The 23,491-nt window shown below is 43.5% G+C and overlaps 1 protein-coding gene across 1 annotated transcript in view; it reads left to right on the top strand.

Annotated features, from left to right (window-relative positions):
- The first annotated feature begins 383 nt into the window (after positions 1 to 383).
- vash2 (vasohibin 2) overlaps positions 384 to 23,491 on the top strand; it is a 151,611-nt gene continuing 128,503 nt past the window's right edge. Inside the window, exon 1 of the mRNA XM_068045008.1 lies at positions 384 to 857. Coding sequence (XP_067901109.1) covers positions 519 to 857 — 339 coding nt within the window. The 5' untranslated portion in view covers positions 384 to 518. The remainder of the gene's footprint in view (positions 858 to 23,491) is intronic.

Here is a 23,491-nt window from a genome sequence, read left to right on the forward strand (position 1 = left end):
GTATATATTAAAATCCAATATACTTTTATAGATATTATAGAAAATTATTGTCCGACTAAAAAGAAAGCCAGTGGGTGGCAGCAGCGCAGATGCATTGCAAAGAACCCGGGCCGACCCTCAATGTTAGACGACTTGAGCTCGCGTTTACTGTGCAACGCGAGGTCATAATAGGGGTTTGAGACAGATATTTTTTTATATTATTCACTTTTAACTCCACCTTACAATGAACTCGCAGCCAATAGAATTGTTGCGAGTGTTATTACTGCCGCTTCATTCGATGGCAGAAGCCAATGTGACCACACGGATGACTCATGGGCCACACCCACCAGCTCGTAGGATTAACCAATATGAATGAGTGAAATTTACCGACTGCTGGGTAACGGAGTAACAAAATAACGCTTGTGTCAAGCAGGGTAGCGACAGTGACTACGGAATGAGATAATGGGAATTGAGGTAGCAATTTCATGGAATTTGGAGCAATAGTTTAAAATAATCTCGCTGCGATGAATCTATCATAGATGAGCATAGTATTAAAAGGACAGGGACAGGGAAAGGGAAGGTACATCAATATGACAGGCGTCAGTGGCAAGAGCGTTGGTGTTAAAGTAGGCAAGCAAACCAGATCAAAGGCTGCTAATAGTACAGGTGCTAACCCGGTAACCGCTTCGAACAATAACGCCAGCAAATCTTCAGGAGAAGAAGACGAGAAAGATGGTGGGGTGCTTTTCTATGTAAATAAAAGTGGTTTCCCGATTGATGAGCAAACTTGGCAAAGGATGTGGACGCATGTGGCAAAAATACACCCAGGAGGGAAGGAGATGGAGGAGAGTATACGAAAAGCTACATTTATACCTCGTGTAAGTGAAAGCCTCTGGCGGTGAAGGCAATGCCATTTTATTTATGGACAAACGGGGTTTATTCTTGCTGTTGCAGTGAGTGCTTCGCATATTTTGCAATGTGGGACTATGCATGTGATTTAGACAAATTCATTTCCAGTACATAAATCGGTGCTGGTAGGAGTAGAATTTTATGTGTGTACATTACTAATTTCATAGCTAGACATTCTACACTTAGATTGCAAATTGATAAATTAACATTGATTGTTCTGCTTATTGAAGAAGCACGTCAAATCTGAGTATGAATATTACTGATATCTCAATGTTTTCGTTTGCTTGTTTATTATCTAGCAAACCTAGGATTGGAGCCTTTAAGTATGGCATTTTTTTTTAGTCACTTGGGTAAAGATAAGACAAAGTATGACATTTTGAGAGGAGTTTAAAATATTGTCCATGAATTTTGACTTAAGCTATTCTGAAAGTGTAATAAAATATCACGGAGAGACATTCCACGTTTACCTTAGTGTGAACATGCATTACACTCAAGTTAGCAAAAACAAGTTTTTTTATGAGGTAGATTCATTCACCTATTGATACATTGACAGCACTGGGTTGGCAACCCAGATCTGTTTTCTTTGTATAGCTTGATGTGTAATTTGAATATATAACTCCTGATGATAATTTGTGTTACAAATCTGACTGGTTATGACTATATATAATTTGCTTGCCTAGTCTGCAGAAGGACCACAATGTTATCAATGTGCAGCTAATCAATATGCCGATTTTCTCCTGTCCTAATTGTGAGCCATATTTATAATCAACAGAAATAGGTCATCTCAAATGATTCAAATTTCCAATGTTTATTATAAGCAAGTATGACAAGTGAAGCCTTGCATTTGAAATTTTGCATTGCTTGTTTTATTTTGGAGTATGTTCGGAGTGGTTGAACATATATCAGAAACAGAACACATAAGAACAGCAGAGCAAAGGTTAATTTGGAGAAGAGAAATTTTAGAAGGGCAATTGAGTAAGGAAGGGAATGTTGTATAACAAATGCTGAATTTATTCCTAACCAGTCATAGCCAGAGAATCGTCTACAATGGCTTCTCTTCCCGCACTTTTATCTCTGGAGTCCATCCGTCTGTAGCCTCACTCCTTCCTATCTCTAACCTCCTTCAGCCCTACAACTCTCCAAGATTTCTGCGTTCCTCCAAATCCCCAATTTTCATCACTCCACCATTGGTGGTTATGCCTTCAACTGCCTTGGCCTTATGCTCTGGAATTTCCTCCTTAAACCTCCCTGCATCTCTACCTTTTCTCCTTTAAGTCAGTCCTTAAAAGCTATCCCTTTGACCCAGCTTTTGGTCACCTATCCTAATATTTCTATGTGGTTTGGTGTCATATTTCGTGACAATGCTACATTGAAGCCCCTTGGGATGCTTTTGCTATGTTGTTGTTGTAGCCATAGTCCCAAAGGACCATAGGCATCTCTCCTCATTAGAGAGACAGTTGGTGATGTATAGCTTGAGGGTCACCACTCCTCAAGTGTGGGGAAAGGCGAGGAGGCAGGCCTCCATGAACTACCACAGCCACTACAGGGATTGAACACATGCTGTTGACATCTTTTTGCATCATACACTAGCCGTCTAGCCAACTGAGCTAACTGACTCCCCTATTACAATGTTAAAGGCTCTATATAATTGCAAGTTGTTGTTGAGTCCCCCAAGAATCTATCCTTGACCCACTCGTATTTCTTATCTATATGCTACCCCTGGGCAAAATCATCTGAAAACTGAATGGGAGTTTCACATGTATGCTGGCGACAGCCAGCACAACTTCACCACCACCTTTCTTGACCCCTCCACTGTTGTCAGATTGCTTATCCAATATCCATTCATGAGCCAAAAAGTCCTCAAATTAAACATTGGAAAGTCCGAAGCCTTTGTCTTTGGTCCCTGCTACAAACTGCATTCCCTAGCCACCAAATTCATCGCCCCCCTGGCTACTCTCTCAGGCTGAACCAGACTGCTCACAAACCTGGCATCTTATTTGACCCTGAGCTGAGCTTCCAACACTATATCCTCTGCATCACCCGGACCACCTACTTCCATCTCCATTCTATCACCTGACTCTGACTCTGCCCTTGCCTCAGCCCATATATTGCTCAAACCCACATCTGAACTTCTTTTTACCTCAACTATTCCAATGCTCTTTTAGCAGGCTTCCTGTCTTCCACCCTCCATAAATTTAAGCTCATCCAAAACTTTGATGCCATATCCTAACTCGCACCATGTACCATTCACCCATTGGCCCTGTGCTTGCTGACCTGATCCCGGTCCACAAACAGCTCCATTTTAAATTTCTCATCCTCAAAGTCAAATCCCTGCATTGCTTTGGCCATCCCTATCTCTGTAACCTCCTCCAACCCTACAACCTTCCAAAAATTATGACTTTCTACAATTGTGGCCTCTTGTGCAATCCCGCACATCCATCATTCCACCATTGGTGGCCGTGCTTTCAAGTATGTAGGCTCAGGAATTCCCTCTCTAAACCTCTCCATCTCTTTCTTCATTTACATGCTGCTTAAAATCTACATCTTTGACCACACATTTGATCACCTGCTCTAAAAGTACTGTATAAATGCAAATTGTTGTTGTTAGAGTTGGTATACTAACAAGATCCATTTGGTAGTAATGAGTAATATTGCAAAGATGCTGAATTTGTAGCTTCGGCCACACTTTTTCTGCATTTTTGCTCACTATTTCATCTTATTTTAGGTTCAGTTGCAATCAATGGAGAGATTCAACATCTCGTTAACCTGGTTCAGGAGTCTATAATATACATGGATGTCAGTTAGTCATAAGAACAGATAGTAGATGCACTGATCATGAATTTCCAAAATTCTCTAGATTCTAGAAGAGTCCCAGCAGCTTAGAAGTTAGCAAATGCAACACCGCTATTCAAGAAAGGAGGGGGAGAGTAAACAGGGAACTACAGGCCAGTTACCCCAACATCAGTCATCGGGGAAATGGTGTAATCTATTATTAAAGAAGCCTTAACAATTGCACTTAGAAAATCATAGTATGATCAGACAGAGTCAACATGGTTTTATCGAAAGGGAAATCGTGTTTGACAAATTTATTAGAATTTTTTGAGTATGTAACTAGTAGAGTTACTCGTACAGATTGAAGGGGACCCAGTAAATGTAGTATACTTGGATTTTCAAAAGGCTTTTGATAAGATGCCACATAAAAGATTAATATGCAAGATATAAGGGCTCATGGAGTTGGGGGTAATGTATTAGCATGGTTGGAGGATTGGTTAATTGACAGGAAGCAGAGAATAGGGATAAATGGGGCATTTTCTAGTTGACAGGCTGTAACTATTGGAGTGCTGCAAGGATCAATGCTGGGGTCTCAACTGTTTACAATTTATATTAATGACTGAGAGTAATGTATGCAAGTTTGCTGATGATACAAAGCTGTGTGGGTATGTAATCTGTGAGGAGGACACAAAGAGTCTGCAAAGAGATATAGACAGGTTAAATGAGTGGGCAACAAGGTGACAGATGGAGTATAATGTGGAGAAGTGTGAGGTTATTCACTTTGTTCTGCTTTTCTATTTTTTCGAAAGGTGTGAAACTTTTAAATGTTGATGTTCAGAGAGACTTCATTATACTTATACAAGGAGCACAAACAATTAGCATGCAGGTACAATAAGCAATTTGGAAGGCAAATGGCATGTTGGTCTTTATTGCAAGGGGACTGGAGTACAGGAATAAGGAAGTCTGGAAAGTATGGGCTCCAAGCTCTTGCAAAGCCCTGTGCCAAGTTGGTGCCAGAATCCTCCATGCTCCTTGACATCAACTGCAGGTTCCCAGGCAAGTTTCCTAATGTACCAAGCATTTTGTTGTGTATACCCACCAGTTTTCCTCTGTAGACTTTCCCATCGAAGTGCTCATCTGAGTCCTCTGTAGCAAAACAGCACAGAGCTTGGAGCCCATCCTTTCCACAATTTGCACACTTGCGGACCCAACCATGTTGCAGCGTCTCATGGATGAGTCACTGCTTCCATTGCAGCACAAGCAGCTGCCACCCAAAGACTGAATGTTGCAGTGGAAGCTCACGCTGCTGTCATCATGGCTATGGATTACAGGGTACACAGGAACTTGTAGGGACTCACAGCAGTCTGAGTCCTCTGTATCAGAATTTGTCCGGCAAGCTAGACCTGTGCTATCCTTGCCTCCTGCCCAGCCTGTAGACCACTTATGCTGATGTCTGACCATGTGCGGATCTGCCTCTACGCTATCCTCTAAATTACGTGCTTTGTCAACATCTGAACTGATGGCTGCAAGTGTGAAACCGAGTGATGGTGCATCTTCATAACCCTGTCTTCTTGTTATTCCTCCACTGCCTGGCCAGGTTGTACCCCTTGGGTTAAAGGCCTGCTACCCGACCCGAACCCGACGGGACCCAACGACATGTGTCAGGTTCAGGTCGGGTCGGGTCGCTCTTCCTGGTCTGGTTTTTGGGCTTGGGTCAGACACCTTTTGCTCTGCTGGGAGGAAAAGAGAAGTTGAGTAAGTAAGCGTCAAAATTTGAAAAGCCTACCAGAACTGGGAGTCCGGGACGTCAAGGAGGGAAATGTGCATCCGGACTCCACAGACTCTGAGGCTGTGTAGTGAGTGATTGAGCGTCTCTCTAACGTCATCGTGCTCATGCTGCAGCTTCCTTCCATTCCATCCAAAAGTGCTAAGTACAGTGAGTGTACTATGATCGGGTTGGACTTGAGTCGGGTCGGGTCAGGCGCAGGAAAAAATGGAAAGACTTGGGCCAGGTCGGGCTCGGTTCTGTCGGGTTCGGGTCGGGTTTTTTTTTCCAGATCTGAGCAGGCATTTATCTTGGATATCTAAAGGAGAAAGGCACAAGGGTAAGGTTGTGATGTGGGAGTGGGGAATGGGGGTGAGGGGGGTGGAGGGGATAAAGCAAGAGGTGCATGCTTACACCATTTTCAGCTTATAAATCTGAAGTGTTTGGGTTGCGAGAAGGATGTTATGATAGTTATGAGGATACTGTCATCTTCAATGGTTTCAACCCTGCTGCTGGCAACAGACTCTGCATAGATGTCCCAATAATGGCAATAACAGCACAGCCTCCTCTATGGGGGTTAGGGCATGCTGGTGTGCCTCTCCCTCTCCAGTAGGCTCCTGTACCTTCGCCTACAAGAGAGAGGGACATGTGTCAGGGGATGTGTTGCAATCTGTTTGGGTGATATGGCTGTCATGGTTTAATAACTGGCTGGCAGTGTGTGCAAGCTGTGAGATATGGGTGTGAGGCTTGCAGCAGTGCTAAGTGTGATGGTGAGATGCAGCATATGAATGTTAGGTGGTGAGTTGCGACTGATAGAGATTGTTGGTAACTGAGTGATAGGGGTGTGGTGAATTAAGCAGTGGTTGAGGCTAGTAGTGCGCCACTTGTATGAGGTCATTGAACTTCTTGCAACACTGCATCCAGGTCCTCGGGGCTTGACTGCCGGCATTAATCTCCATGGCTATCTGCTCCCACTGCCTTCTTAGCGCCTGTTTGGAGAGTCTGCTGGCCCTGTTCCGTCCTCTATTTATTGCTGCATTGAAGGATCTTGGATCCCTTTCTCTCACCATTATTCAATGTGAGTCACATCCTGCACAACTGCCATCACCTGCTCCAACCACAATGCACCTCCCCTTTAAAAGGTGCAAGCTTGTTTTAAGCGGTGCAGGCAGCTTTAAATTGTGCTAGCCACTCATGATATTGACCTCCTGCTGATGCATGAATCAATCAACAGCATGGTTAATGCTGGCTGGACACAACAATCATTGAACTGAGCAGGCAGCACAAAGTTGTTGTGCTGCGTACATCACAATCAAAGGGCAGGGGTTAATGGTGCATTGTGATCTCCATGTCCATTTTGAGGGGCTTTCAAATTTAGCCCCCCCAAAGATTTTAATGTTCCATTGGTAAAGCTAAATTTGGTTTTTATTATATATATTTTTGAGCACATTATTTTCAAAAGGACACGACATGCTGAGTACTCAGAATTTTCAATGATGACCACAGGGTTTAAAATCTTAGGTTAGTACAGGCTAGAAAAACAGGTGGTTTGCTTCTATGGAACAGAAGATTATCAAGAGGAGCCTGGTTTATGTTTTCAACATCTTGAAAGGAAATAAAATAATGTGCATTTTTATTTAACTTCAATTGTAACCCTAGAACTAGGGATAGAACGAGATATTTGGGATGCCTCATGCAAGCCAATAATTTAGAAGGTTTATCCATTGTGTCATAGGCATGTGGAATAGCCTTCCATTAACAAGGGTTAATGCCTTGTTGATTAACCCCTTTCAAGAGGAGCTTCATGAACGTTCAGTTTTGCATGTGATTCACGTATGGATATAGCTGATCTAAATGTCCTCAATGAAACTCTAGGTTCCAATTTTATTGGTGCCATAGAAATGTCATCTGTGGAATGTCAGAAATCACATTTGGATAATGTTCAATAACCTGGAGATTTTTTTTTGGCCTGGATTTGCTTTCGAGATCAAGGAAAAATCTTTTTCCTTTTTGTAGGAAGTATTATTTAGCTATTTTCTCTGGTCATTTGCTTACCTGTAGAGAATTAAGAGTCCGTGACTACAATTTTTATGAGCTCCTTTGGCTAATTCTGCATTCCATATAATATGAAGACATTCCACTGATGATAGTGCTCCTAAGTTTATAAGCACGTAGTAAAATTTTGACTCTTCACCACCTTAAAACTGTATAGAAGCTGGTAGATCAAACTATGAGATTGCAAAAGAGAAATGACACAGCCAGGGACAAGGAATAAAGGAGCACCGTTTTACTGTGACAGCTAAACCCTCTGGTGTGCACAGTTTCTGAGGACAAGTTAGAGGTCCCTGAAAGTCAGCTTAGCCCTGTGACTACAAAATCATTTTTATGGAAGCAGTGTTCCATATTAGAAGCTGTTGAAGGTGGGAAAATATTTGCGTTCATTCTGGGAAGAGGGATCACCTTTTATAAATACACCCTAAACATGAAGTGACCAAAGCAATCCAGTATACAAACACAGTTCAATGAATAGCAATGCCAAGAAAAAGATGATGCAGGTGGAGTTTTGATCAATTTTCAGGTGCAAAAAAACTCCTTATTCTCTCAACTTAGAATTTATTTGTAATGATTGGAACTAACCATCTTAACTACTGGAAGTAAACCACTTAACCTATTCAAACAAATTATTTTCTTGTTCTGCGCAGGAGGAGGTGGGGGGCAGAAAGTGACTATGTGCAGAGATACCATATAAACCTAAGTTTCTATCAGTAATGCCAAAACTACTATTTGTTTTTCAAGATATGAAAATTTATTTCTAGGGACAGAATAAAAGACTGCAAGTGAACTGTATTGGCAAACAAAATCAACATTTCATCAACTTGTACAAAAAGCTGAAGATGGCAGTAAATCAATAGCTTGCAACTAATGGCGTGACAAATAATGTTCAACGAAAAGATTTGCTATGTAAGATCCAGGTGTGCACAAGATCTGTGCAGAAACACCTGCAGGTCTCTCTCTTCTTGCTTTAAAATTGTATCATTTAGCATGGATTGTCTCTCCTCTTTCTTCCTACGAAAATGTATCACCTCACACTTTCCTGAGTGAAATTTCATCTGCCATGTATCCACCCATTCCACCAACTTGTTTGTGTCCTCTTGAAGACTATTGCTATCTTCCTCACTGCTTACTACTCTTTCAAGTTTTATGTCATCTACAAATTCTGAAGTTATGCTCTGTGTTATGTTTCGTACCCCGAACATGAAGAAACTAGACTCACAATTTCTGTGTGTGTGTAGACCTTTGTTCAAGCTGGCTGCCTTGATCTGTTTTAGTTTCACTTTTGGAACCATGTGCCCTCTGGGTTGACTGAGCAGTCTTGCAAACACAACACAGAGCAATCAAACACAACATATTTGCCCCTTGTAGACTAAGGAGCTTATTTTGAATTAAACTTCATAAGCATGAAACAGGTATCTATATTGAATCAATTCTTAGAGTCTGTTCCTCTAAGTACATGAATAATCTTCGAGATATGGAGGTCGCCTATAATGACACTGAGATCGATGAAGATGTGGTTGTGATACAGTGCGATCATCCTGATGAGGTAGATGATCAACATGATGATCACAAATTAGAAGAGGAAATGTATCCTCATAGTCACGATCGTTGAAATCTCCAGGTCTGCTCACAATCAAGCGTCTCGCGTTCCACTTGGTGTTGTCATCCAAGAGAAAAACATTGATACCGAGCATCCACTTGATCTACTTTGGTTGTGATAGAGATGACACAAGCTTGTGGTTGCGATTTGGACATTTGATGTGAACCCAATCTCCAACTGCAGTTTCCTTGTGCGTGTTCGCTTATAGGAGTACACTTTTACTTTGCTTTGTTGCTTCGCGATTTCTTCTGCTTTCACTTTAACATTTACATTGGATGACAATGACAGCTGAAGAATGGTCACTGGGGTGTGAATGTTGTGACTGTTATGTTTACGCTGGGTTGCTGGATATTATATATCTGAGTTATCTCAGAGCAATGCAGAAATCACACTTGTATTAAATCACCAACTGGTTTATTTACAGTACTTTAAAATATCTCATCACTTGCAAGATTTCAGTACAGTGCCTTCTCAAAACAGTCACCGTTTAGTAGAACATTCTAGCCTTGTATCCTTTTAGTTTGTTTCAACTAGGCTTAAACAATCAAACACAGTGAGCACAGATTAGTGGACAAATTAATACAATCAAACCCAGATCAATCAAACCATTGAATACTACATTTTTCCCCCTTTTGACTAAAGACATTATTTTTGAATTAAAGTATTCTAAACAACAAACATATATACATCAAGTTATTTCTTAGTGTTCAACTTGCCTGTTTTCTCTAAGTACAGAGTAATCTTTGAGATAGGAAGGTCTCTTAGGTCTGCAATTAGATTTATGAATTTGAGGTTGTGGATCTGTTTGATCAGCTTGATGAGGTGGATTATTAACGTCACACATGGGAAACTGAAATGTATCCTCATAACCACTATCCTCAAAATATCCTGGTTCTCCCCCTATCAAATGTCTTGCATTTCACTTGGTGTTGTCATCCAACAGATAAGCATTGGCACCGAGAAAATCTGCTTTGGACCTGATACTGATGAAGCAAGTTTGTGGTCGTGATTTGGCCGTTTGATTCAAACCCAATCTCCAACTTTAACTTGTGGCTCCCTTGCGCCTGTACGTTTGTAAAGCTCTAGCTTTACCTTGATGCTTTGCGATTTCATCTGCTTTTGCTCTGACATTCTCATTAACTGGTAGTGATGGCTTAAGAATAGTCAGTCGCAAGCAAAAGTTATGACCTATCGTAAGTTCGGCTGGTGTCTTTCCGGTCACAGAGTTGTAGGCTTTGCTCCAGCTGATGTCACCCTGTAACCTAAAAGCCAAACTCGGGTGCCGCAAATATGTATTTGACCTTGTTGAGTGTCAAAATTGTGTTTTGCAAGTCGAGTGAACACTGCTGATAGTCATTGATCATGTTCAGCTTTGTCCCTTCTGTGGACAATGACGTCATCAAGTAGGTTAAGCGTTCCCTCAACATCTGACAAGACTGAAGAAACGATCTTCTGGAATGCGCTAGGTGCTGAACTTAGTCCATTGGGCATTCTGCGGTACTGAAACACACCTTCATGAGTGACAAAAGCTGTAAGATATCAGCTTTGTTCTGCTAGAGGATCTGAAGATAACTCCGTCACATATCAAACTTTGTGAAAACTGTGGAGTCATGAAATTATACTGACAGTTCTTGAATTGCAGGAAGTGGATATTTTTCTGGTATGATAGCTTCGTTGACTGCGTTTAGGTCAATGCATAGTCTAAGTTTGCCATTTCTCCATCATGAAATGACTAGATTTGATATCCATGGCGATGATTTGATTCGGTCAGTGATGCCATCTGCTTCTAGTCATTTCAGCTCCTGTGACACTTCAGCACGGATTGCAACGGCAACCGTCTCAGATTTTGTGAAACTGGTTGAATTGTAGTGCAAACGTGAGGAGCATGACGGTACCCTTTGATCTCCCCAAACCCAGTAAATAAGGAAGGATACTAACAAGTATAATCGCCATCATCAATACCATCAAAGTGTGACGTCTTCAAGTTTGAATCCAAGACTATTGAAAAGGTTTACCCCCATAAGGCTTCAGCCTTTTACTACATAGAAAGTGAACCTATCTAGGATGACAGTTTTGTAGCGTACTGGAACTGTGATCATCCCAGAAACTGGAATGGTAGTGTCGTCATAAGCTTGAAGAGTGTCTGTTGCAGGAGTGAGAGAGAATTTAGAAAAATACAGATGGTAGAGTTTGTCACTCCAAATAGATACTTTCGCGCCAAAATCGATAAGAAGTGACACTGACATGCCTGTGATCTCGACTGAGCACTCCTTAAAATGACTTGGTGCTTTACTCTTTGTGATGGTAAATACATGTTGTGCCTCACTCTCAGGAAGAGACTCCCCACGTGTCGAACCGATGAAGTCTTTTTCTTCAACAACCTGCACATCTTTGAAAAATGGTTCTGCTTTAAACATGCATTGCATTTTTTTCCTCGAGCTGGGCATGGCGTATTGACTTGATGAGCATTTCCACAATTTGAACACAGTTTTGAGGGTAACTGACCATGATCGGGCGCATTTTGAAGAGGTTACTGAGGTCTTCTTATCCGTAACCCTTGCACTGAGACTGGTTGGGGAAGCTCAGGGCCAGAGCCACTCAGCTCCTGACCTCATTACAGCCTTGGTTCAAACATGGACAAAAGAGCTGAACTCAAGAGGTGAGGTGAGAGTGACGGCCCTTGACATCAAGGTAACATTTGACTGAGTATTGTATCAAGGAGCCCTAGCAAAACTGAAGTCAATGGGAAACAGGGGGAAAACTCTCCGCTGGTTGGAGTCATACCTAGCACAAAGGAAGATGGTTGTGGTTGTTGGAGGTCAATCACCTGAGCTCCAGGACATCACTGCAGGAGTTGCTCAGGGTAGATTAGATTAGATTAGATTAGATATACAGCACTGAAACAGGCCCTTCGGCCCACCGAGTCTGTGCCGAACATCAACCACCCATTTATACTAATCCTACACTAATCCCATATTGCTACCAAACATCCCCACCTGTCCCTATATTTCCCTACCATCTACCTACCTACACTAGTGACAATTTATAATGGCCAATTTACCTATCAACCTGCAAGTCTTTTGGCTTGTGGGAGGAAACCGGAGCACCCGGAGAAAACCCACGCAGACACAGGGAGAACTTGCAAACTCCACACAGGCAGTACCTGGAATCGAACCCGGGTCCCTGGAGCTGTGAAGGTGCGGTGCTAACCACTGCGCCACTGTGCCGCCCAACCATCTTCAGCTGCTTCAATCATAAGGTCAGAAGTGGGGATGTTCACTGATGATTGCACAATGTTCAGGACCATTCACGCCTCCTCAGATACTGAAGCAGTCCATGTAGAAATGCAGCAAGACCTGGACAATATTCAGGCTTGGGCTGATAAGTGGCAAGTAACATTCATGCCACACAGGTGCCAGGCAATGACCATCTCCAACAAGAGAGAATCTAACCATCTCCCCTTGACATTCAATGGCATTATGATCGCTGAATCCCCCACTATTAGCATCCTAGGGGTTACCATTGACTAGAAACTGAACTGGAGTAGCCATATAAATACCGTGGCTACAAGAACAGGTCAGAGGCTAGGAATCCTGCGGCAAGTAACTCACTTCCTGACTTCCCAAAGCCTGTCCACCATCTACAAGGCACAAGTCAGGAGTGTGATGGAATACTCTCTACTTGCCTGGATGGGTGCAGCTCCAACAACACTCAAGAAGCTCGACACCATCCAGGACAAAGCAGCCCACTTGATTGGCACCCCATCCACAAACATTCACTTCCTCCACCACCAACACACAGTGGCAGTAGTGTGTACCATCTACAAGATGCAGCTACACACCAAGCTCCTTAGACAGCACATTCCAAACCTGCGCCCTCTACCAACTAGAAGGACAAGGACAGTAAATGCATGGGAACACCACCACCTGCAAGCTCTCCACCAAGTCACACACCATCCTGACTTGGAACTATATCGCCAGGTCAAAATCCTGGAACTCACTTCCTAACAGCAGTGTGGGTGTACCTATATGGACTGCAGCGGTTCAAGAAGGCAGCTCACCACCACCTTCTCAAGGGCAATTAGGGATGGGTAATAAATGCTGGCCTAGCCAGCGATGCCCACATCCCATGAATGAATTAAAAAAAGGCTGTGACTGCAACCCTGAGTCTAAGGGTGCACGTGTGTGTAACCTATTTGAATCTAACATAGCAGATTCAATCTGGACTACCATGGTAATGGCTTTTTCCAAGATTTGTGGAATTGAAGTTTTTTTCAATGAATTGGTCATGAATTAGTTTGTTGGTTAGTGTGCCAAATTTACATGTAGCTGCCAATTGCTGCAGTGCTGTCACGTATTGTTTAATGGACTCACCATGTCCCTGGAATCTCTGGCGGAATGTGTATCACTCTATTATCACACATTTCTTTGGCCCGACGTATTTTTCGAGAGCACTTACCGCCGTATCAAATGTAGATGTATCTTTTGTGAGCTGCTGGAATATACGCTGGCCTTCTGCTCCAAGACAATGTACAAGTATCGCTTTCTTACAGTTCACTGCTACATCTGGGCTGTCCATTCCCGTAGTGAACAAGTAGGTCTTGCACCCCGAAATCCATCACCCCAGCACAAGGGACGATTCCCAGAATTGAAAGAAATGTTTTGGGAGCTAATAAAGTTAAAGTTTGGTGAATCATCCTCATTGCCACGTTTTGTTGTGTTTACGCCGGGTTGCTGGATATTATATACCTGAATTATCTCAGAGCAATGTAGATATCACACTTGTATTAAATAAGCAACAGTGAACACAGATTAGTGGACAGACTAATATAATCAAACCCAGATCAATCAAACCATTTAACACGACAGTGACCAAGAAAAGTCTGGCCTGTTTCTTTCCGGTCAGAGACTGTGGGATGGATCGATATGTGCGATGTGGGTTATGAATGGATTGTCCAAACATGTTATCTCTCAAACTGTCCCTGATCACCCTGTTGAAACGCTGGATGCCACCATTTGATTGCGGCTGTGTCACGATGTCAGATGATGGTAAATTCCGTAGCTTGCTCGGAACTCCGTGCACTGACTGGAAACAAACTACAGTACGTTGTCCATTGTGATTGTCTCTGGCAAACCCCACTTTGTAAACAACTTGTCTAGATTGTCAATGACCAAAGTGGTAGTTATGGAATTTGTTGTTGCGTTTTCCGGCCACTTGCTATATAGATCATGAACAACAAGCAAAAAATGTTGATTGCTCGGGACTGCATACACTTCTCTGAAAATATCTACTTGGAGTTGTTGCCATGATTTTGTTGCCCACGGAGTCGGTTGTAGAGGTGTGAGACACGGTTTAGCAGATTTTTCACTGAGTGTACATGCTTCACAGTTTCTGATGAACTCTTTTGTCTGGTGATCTATTTCTGGCCACTGCTTCATGGGATCGTTGTTTCATCTTAATGACACCCGGATTCCTTCATGGGCAAGATGTAATACCCGTTGCTGTAGCGCTTTTGAGATAACAGCTCGAGTTCCACATGCGATACTGTTGTCATCAAACAATGTGAGCTCATTGCACACTCTGTAGTACGGGACCAATTCTTCCTCTATTTCACAAGGGCCAGTCAGTTTTTAGGTACTGGCTTACTTTTTTCATCACATTGAAATTAGCCCTCTTCCAATCCAGCCATTCTACTTTATATCATTCCTTGCTTTTCTGCATTACGAGTGTAAACCTTATGTTACTGTTATGGTCAAGTGAGGAGGGGTCAAAGGGCTTCCCTCTTTTCCCTCTCCTTGTTTGACCACAACAGATTTAATGCTTTCTTAAAGTGGATGTACTGGCTAATTCAGTATGTGTTTAAATACTTACTTGCTGTGATCATAACCAGAACCAATCGGACAGGTGTTCTTGAGTACACAAAGAAAGAGGTTAACTTTATTGTACCTAAACCAAACTAATAAAATAATAAACAACCTGCCAACTTTCACTCTCACACACACACTAGAGCTTTACATGCACACAAATAGGTTACAAGGTGGGGAAAGGTAGATTGGTTGAGCTAGAGTTCATAAAAAAGGTATACGGTCTGTGGACCTTGGTGATTCGGCTGGCTTTTAGCTGAATTCAGTGGTCCTGGGACTTTTAGTTTGAAGAGGTAGATGACTGGTTTGGTGAGTCTCTTGGAGATGGTGATCATAGAAAGTTTGCGGCACAGAAAGAGGCCATTTGGCCCATCGTGTCTGTGTTGCTGAAAAACGATCCACCTATTCTAATCCCACCTTCCAGCATTTGGTCCGTAGCCCTGCAGAGTACGGCACTTGAGGTCCATATCCAGACTCCTTTTGAATGTGTTCCAGACCCCCACCACCCTCTGGATAAAAAGGTTTTTCCTCATCTCCCCTCTAATCTTTCTACCAATCATTTTAAATCTGTGTCCCCTCGTCACTGATCTCTCTGCTAAGGTGAATAGACCTTTCACCTCCACCCTATCCAGGCCCCTCAGAATTTTGTACATTTCAATCAGACCTCTCCTCAGCCTTCTCTATTCCAAGGAGAACAACCCCAGCCTATCCAATCTTTCCTCATAGCTGCATTTTTCCAGTCCTGGCAACATCCCTGTAAATCTCCTCTATACCCTCTCTAGTGCAATCCTTTCTGTATTGAGGTGACCAGAACTGCACACAATACTCAAATTGTGGCCTAACCAATGAGTTATACAGTTCCAGCATAACCTCCCTGCTCTTGTATTCTATACCTCGGCTAAAAAGGAAAGGATTCCAAATGCCTTCTTAACCATCTAATCAACCTGTCCTGCTTCAGGGATCTGTGGACATTCACTCCAAGGTCCCTTACTTCCTCTAAACCTCTCAGTATTTTCCCATTAATCGTGTATTCCTTTTCCTTGTTTGGCCTCCCCAAATGCATCACCTCACACGTCTCCAAGTTGAATTCCATTTCCCACCTTTCTGCCCATCTGACCAGACCATCAATATCTTCCTGCAGCCTATAGCTATCCTCCTCGCTATCTACCACAAGGCCAATCTTTGTGTTGTCCGCAAACGTCTTGATCATGCCCCCTACATTTACATTCAAATCGTTAATATATACCACAAAAGGCAGGGGACCCAGTACTGAGCCCTGTGGAACACCACTGGAAACAGCCCTCCAATCACTAAAACAGCCATCAACAATTGCCCTTTATTTCCTGCCACTGAGCCAATTTTGTATCCACCTTGCATTTCCCTGGATCCCATGGGATTTTATTTTTTTAATCAGTTTGCCATGTGGGACCTTGTCAAAAGCCTTGCTAAAATCCATGTAGACAACATCAGCTGCACTACCCTCATCTATCTCCCTTGTTACCTCTTCAAAAAATTTGATCAAGTTGGTCAAACAAGATCTTCCCTTAACAAATCCATGCTGACTATCTTTGATTAACCTGTGCCTTTCTAAGTGACAGTTAATCCTGCCTCTCAGAATTGATTCCAATAATTTGCCCACTACTGAGGTTAGACTGATTGGCCTGTAATTATTCAGTCTATCCTTTGCTCCCTTTTATTTTTAAACTGAGGTACAACGTTAGCAGGATGTGGATGATTTCCTCCAACAGGGTTTCTGATTGTAGCTGGAGTATACAAAGGTGGTCAGTCAACAGGCAGGATTTGAAAGCTTTCAAGCTGGAATGGAGAGAGTGAAAGAGAGGGACCCCACTTGGGTCTGCTCATGTCAGAGTCCAGTTGCTTCTCCTTTGCTGCAGAGAAAACACCAGCTTAAAACCACAGATGGGGAGGGGCTTGTCACATGACAGTCACTCAGTGATTGAAACATAGCAGTTAGCGGTATTTCTCTGCTTGCTGAAAAGAACAGATAGTTCCTTTTAAACTTCCTGGGTCTTGGTTCTTGCTGGGAAATGCACAGACATTTTGTCTCCCTCCTTACAGTCCTTTGCAATGTAGGGTACAGTGTAGCAAACTAGGTGATCATCTTAAGCTGCCAGCAGTCATCTTGTTTTGAATGTCACTTTTAAAATTCTTCAAAAATAAATAAATTCAGATCGCTAGTCAGTGGACCAAAGAAAATTATCATTCAACAAAGCATATTGGTGTAACACCTCCCCAGGAAATGAAATGTAACAGGAACATTTCATTATGAGGCCACTAATTAAAAAGAAACTGTACACACACATTCATCAGTCTCACTGTCATAGCCATGCTCTAGTTTTTTCTTCATCCGGGATTGTGCATGAGCACAACTGGGGAACTCCAACTGCTTTGACGAGTCTCAACCAGCTTGTACTCCAGCATACACTGAATTTCCTCATGTATTTGTACAATATCTTTCTTTTTTAGTTTCTCTATATTAGTGAACTCAATCCTGGATTTCAAGTTGATCATAACTTTGTGAAAATCATCCAGTGCTTTTTGTACATGGTTTTTCCTGTGCTCATCCAGGCCAACAGCTTGCTTTGCAGAGCACTTTGCAAACCAGTTGTCACCTAGTAAACGATTACTTCATTTGTGTCGATTAGCTGTCCTGGCATGAATGCAAGTGGGCCAAATGGCACCATAACATCATAAGACACTTTGTGAGGCAAAGCTTTAAGCCTGCTTTGAGGTGCTTCCTAGTCATTTTGTACTTTAACCCCGTGCTGGATTTTTTTCTTTGCAGCTTGAGACCACCCATCAATTTCATCTTGCATCTCTAACTGTTGTTCCAGCTCATCCAGCCTGGTCCACAATTCCTCCTCAGTTAGGATACTTGATTTGCAGTCACCACCACCATCACCACCCTCCAAATCTGCCACAAAAACCTTTTTTGGGCTTAGAGCTTTCCTTTGGCTTAAGAGCTTTTCTGTGTCTCCCTTCAGAATTTAAATCATTAATTTCTAGGTCTTCATTCTAAATTTCTTCCCAAATATGGGTCAGTTTCCTGAGATCTAGGCGATAGGGATTTTGTCTTATCGGAGGGATCTCTCCTACATCCACATGGTGGAAGGTCAGGGTTGTATATCCTGGCCTGTCCCTGCAGATCCCTCCAAACACTGCCAACAGCCCTGCCAGGCCACCTCTCTGTCCTGTGTTTAAATAGGAGAGTACGGTGTCCATCTCCCCAACATTTCAGTGCCAGCTAACAGGACGCTAGGGGGTTCGATTTGGGAATCCTCCAGGCCTCCCTCTAACTCATCCTCACTATCCCTTTTGCCCTCCTCTTTCCTGACTGCCTGACAGACCTGTGCTTGTTTGTCCCCTTCCCGACTGTGATACCGTTTTAACATATTGATGTGGCACAGTCTTTGCTTTTTCCTAGGATCTGCGGTGTCAATTATATAATTCACCTGGGTAATTCTCTTTACTACTCTGTACGGGCCACTGAACCAGGTTTTCAATGGTTCTCCCTGTATTGGTAATAGCACTAACACATGGTCTCCAGGCTGAAATGTTCTGGCCTTGACATGTTTATTCGCCTGCCTTTTCATAGTTGTCTGGGAGGTTTTTAGGTGTTCCTGAGCCACCGGACAGATTCTTGTGAGCTGTTCTTGGAACATGGAGATGTAGTCTAACAGGGAAGATTCATCCCTGTGTCCCAAAAACCTCTCCTTGATTAGTTTTAGAGGACCTCTCACCTCATGTCCATAAACTAAATCAAAGGGACTAAAGTCAGTGGGCTCATTGGATGAGTCTCTGGTAGCAAACAGAAGAAATCCCAGCCCTTTGTCCCAGTCATGGGAGTACTCATAGCAGGATGCCCTGACCATTGTCTTTAGGGTCTGGTGGTACCGCTCCAAAGCCCCTTGTAACTATGGGTGGTAGGCTGAGGACTTTAGCTGGGTTATGCCCAGATTACGCATGACCTTTTGAAAAACACTGGACATAAAATTTGTGTCCTGATCCGACTGGATCTCAGCAAGCAGCACATATCGGGTGAAGAATTGGGTTAGCCCCTCCACCACTACCTTGGCAGAGATAGTTCTTAGAGCGATAGCCTCTGGAAATCGAGTAGCCACATCCATAATGGTGAGAAGATACTGGTAGCCCTCTTTTGCTTTCAGTAGGGTTCCCATACAATCTACCAGCACTCTGCTGAATGGTTCCCCAAAAGCCAGAATGGGAATTAGGGGTGGAGGTTTTATTGTAGGTTGAGGCTTCCCCACAACTTGGCACATGTGGCAAGTCTTACAGAGCTTCACCACATCCTTGTAGAGTTGTAGCCAGTGAAAATGTTGCCTTATGCGGGCTTGGGATTTTCTGATACCGACATGTCCAGCCATTGGAATCTCATGGGCTATTCTCAATATTTCCCCATGGTATCTCGGCGGCACCACCACCTGGTGAACCACTGTCCACTCTTTGTCTGCAGGTCTGTGAGGAGGTCTCCACTTCCTCATCAGCACCTCATTATTTAAACAGTAGCACTCTGGAACTCCCTCTGCTTCAGCTTCAGTTTGGGCAGTCTGTGCTAACTTTTATAACCCTGGGTTGGCTTGCTGAGCCTCAACCAAGGAAGACCTGTTTAACCCATCCTTTGGTCCACTAACTTCCCAAAGAAGGTTTCCGATAGCCAAAAGTAGGATCATCTGTCTGCAATGCCAGTTCAGCCTCCTCTGACAGAGCTTGTTTGACCATGGACTGGGTCACCACACAGTCAGGAAAAATGTCGGGAACCTTTTCATGTAACTGCTCTGTCTCCCTGACCTCTGTCAGTCTTTCTTTCTAAAACCACTGGGGAAGCCACCACTTTTGCCCCCACCAGACCATTACCCAGGGAGCCGGTCGACCCTGTCCACAGGTAAACAATCCCCATGGTTACTGGTCCTGAAACAAGGTTGCACTCCAGGTGCACCTGGTGTACAAGTATGAACATATTGTTACGACCAGGTGAGCAAGGTGTTTAGGGGCAACAAAAACAAGAAATGCTGGATTCACTCAGCAGGTCTGGCAGCATCTGTGGAAAGAGAAGCAGAGTTAACGTTTCGGGTCAGTGACCCTTCTTCGGAACTCAGTTCCGAAGAAGGGTCACTGACCCGAAACGTTAACTCTGCTTCTCTTTCCACAGATGCTGCCAGACCTGCTGAGTGAATCCAGCATTTCTTGTTTTTGTTTCAGATTTCCAGCATCCGCAGTATTTTGTTTTTATTAAGGTGTTTAGGGGTCCCATTTAGCCTTCACCTGGTCTTATTGTAACAAAGTTTTAATTTTTAAACACTGTTTTTTGAGCTCCCCCTTGGTGAATCCTTGTTCGCCGCTTTCCAATTATAGAATCATAGGGTCATACAGCACAAAAACAGCCCCTTTGACCCATCATATCTGTGCCAGCCATCAAGCACTTACCTATTCTAATCCCATTTTCCAGCACTTGGCCCGTAGCCTTGTATGCTATGGTGTTTCAAGTGTTCATCTAAATACTTCTTAAATGTTGTGATGGTTCCTGCCTCAACCACCACTTCAGACAGTGTGTTCCAGATTCCAGATATAAGGAAAAGAAATGAGCACAAACAGGCTTTCTTAGGTTTAAAGAATTTTATATACCTTCTCTTTGGATCTAATACTATCCCTAATTTCTTTTGTAAGCCACAGTTGAGCCACCTTTCCGGTTTTATTTTTGTGCCAGACAGGAATGGATAATTGTTGTAATTCATGCACACATTCTTTAAATATTATCCATTACCTATCCACCGTCAACACTTTTAGTAAAGCTCCCCAATCAATCATAGCCAACTCGCGCCTCAGTCCTTCGTAGTTTCCTTTATTTAGATTCAGCACCCTAGTTTCGGATTCAACTACTTCACTCTCCATCTTAATGAAGACTTCTATCATGTTGTGGTTGGTCCTCCCCAAGGGACCCTCCACAACAAGATTGTTAATTAATCCTTTCTCATTGCACAATACCCAGTCTAGGATAGCCTGTTCTCTATTTGATTCCTCAACGTATTGGTCTAAAAATCTGTCATGTAAACACTCCAGGAAATCCCCCTCCACAGTATTATTGCTAATTTGGTTTGACCAATCTATATGTAGATGAAAGTCACCCATGATTACAGTTGTACCCTTAATGCATGCATCTCTAATTTCCTGTTTAATGCCACCCCTTACATTTTCACTACTGTTTGGGGGCCTATAGACAACTCCCACCAATGTTTTCTGCCCCTTGGTGTTTCTTAGCTCCACCCATACAGATTCCACATCATGATTTTCCGAGCCAATATCCTTCCTCACAATTGCATTGATTTCCTCCTTTACTAACAACGCTACCCCTCCTCCTTTCCCTTTTTTGCCTGTCCTTCCTAAATATTGAGTACCCCTGGATGATCAGTTCCCATCCTTTGTCACCTTGCAGCCATATCTGCGTAATCGATACTATATCATAACCGTTTATGTCTATTTGCGCAGTTAATTCATCTACCTTATTGCAAATGCTCCGTGCATTAAGACACAATGCCTTTAGACTTGTCTTTTTAACATTGTTAGTTATCTTAGCTTTATTTTGCACTATGGCCCCATTTGTTGCTCGCCCCTGTTTTCCCTGCCTTCCACTTTTGCTTCTTACCTTTCTGTCTTTCATTTCTATCTTTGTTTCCCTCTCCTCTGTCTCCCTGCTCAGATTTCCATCCCCCTGCCATTCTAGTTTAAACCCTCCCGACAACACTAGAAAACAGCAACCCTCCCCCCCCCCCCCAACCCGACCCCGAGGAAATTGGTCCCGGTCCTGCCCAGATGCAACCCGTCCAGCCCGGATGCAACCTGTCCAGCTTGTACTGGTCCCACCTTCCCCGGAACCAGTCCCATTGTCATGAAACAGGCAGTTACCTGGAGAACCAGTGTGAGATGTGTGGCCACATGTCAGAGTTACCTGAGGCACTGCAGAGTCATGAGATGAGAATAGAGGAGTCCTTTCATTTCATGTGCTCCACAATGACTCAGTGCTTTGAGCGCATGAACTCCTCCATTGACAGAGTGGCATCACTCAGAGTGGATGCAAGAGCAGCGCACTGACATGCACAGAATTCATGCTACAGTTTGTAGCATTGACTGATCAGTGGGGCAAATGCTGCATCAAAGCATGGAGTGATTGCCAGCTGTGCCCCAGCTAGTGGTTCCCCCCAGTGATCAAGGACACCATGAAAGAGCTGAGGAGGTGACAGATGGTGATGAGGGGGCCACCCCTCATGGGCTTCATCATCCATCCCCATGACTCCTCCGACAGATGAAACATCTGTAGAGTCCCTGTCACAAAGACTTCCTCCACCATGCTGCCAGTGCAGCAGCCTTTGGAGTGCCCCCTGGCACCTCCACACCAAGGCTGACGGCCATGGGCAACTCAGTCCCAGACAGGCACTAGCAAGCAGTCTGCCTCCACCTCATCCTCAGCCACAGAGGGAGGCACTTGTAGAGTGACCATCAGCGGAGGCCACTGCATTGGTAATGTCACTTAGTGGGGAACTTGGGTGTTCCTGATGTAAATAATAGTGAAGTAGAAACATAGAAACATAGAAAAGTAGGAGCAGGAGTAGGCCATGCAGCCCTTCGAGCCTGCACCGCCATTCAATATGATGATGGCTGAACATCCAAACTCAGTACCCTGTTCCCGCTTTCTCCCCATATCCCTTGATCCCTTTAGCCCTAAGAACTATATTTAACTCTTTCTTGACTATATTTAATGATTTGGCCTCAACTGCTTTCTGTGGTAGAGAATTCCACAGGTTCGCCACTCTCTGGGTGAAGAAATCCCTCATCTCAGTCCTAAATGGCTTACCCCTTATTCTTAGACTGTGACCCCTGGTCCTGGACTCCCCCGCCATCGGGAACATCCTTCCTGCATCTAGTCTGTCCATTCCTGTTAGAATTTTGTAGGTTTCTATGAGATCCCCTCTCATTCTTCTAAACTCTAGCGAATACAAGCTTAATCGACCCAATCTCTCTTCATACGTCAGTCCTGCCATCCCAGGAATCAGTCTGGTGAACCTTCGCTGCACTCCCTCCATAGCAAGAACATCCTTCCTCAGATAAGGAATGTTAAATGTTAAGCAATAAAGTGCTGGGAAAGTTGTTGCACGAAGGCTGCCTTGTGTGTTTCCACTTCATGTTGGCGAGACACAGGAGAATGGGAAGTGGCATCAAGGAGCTCTAGTAAATTGAAGTCAATGGGAATCTGGGGAAAACTCTCTTTTGGGTGGAGTCATACCTGGCACAAAGAAAGATGGGTGAGATTATTGGAGACCAATCATCTCAGCTCCAGGACATCGCTTAAACATTCACTCGCTCCCACCTCTTCATGTTGGCGAGATGCAAGAGAATAGGAAGTGAGGGGTGGCAGAGCGATGGAGTGTGGTGGTGAAGATTGTGGAAGCAGGAGAGTTTGGTGCCTTCCTGTCTCCTCTTGCTCATCCCTTCGCTGCCATTGCCTAGGGGTCT

Source organism: Heterodontus francisci, chromosome 13 (genome assembly GCF_036365525.1).
Source record: "Heterodontus francisci isolate sHetFra1 chromosome 13, sHetFra1.hap1, whole genome shotgun sequence".
Lineage (NCBI taxonomy): Eukaryota > Metazoa > Chordata > Chondrichthyes > Heterodontiformes > Heterodontidae > Heterodontus > Heterodontus francisci.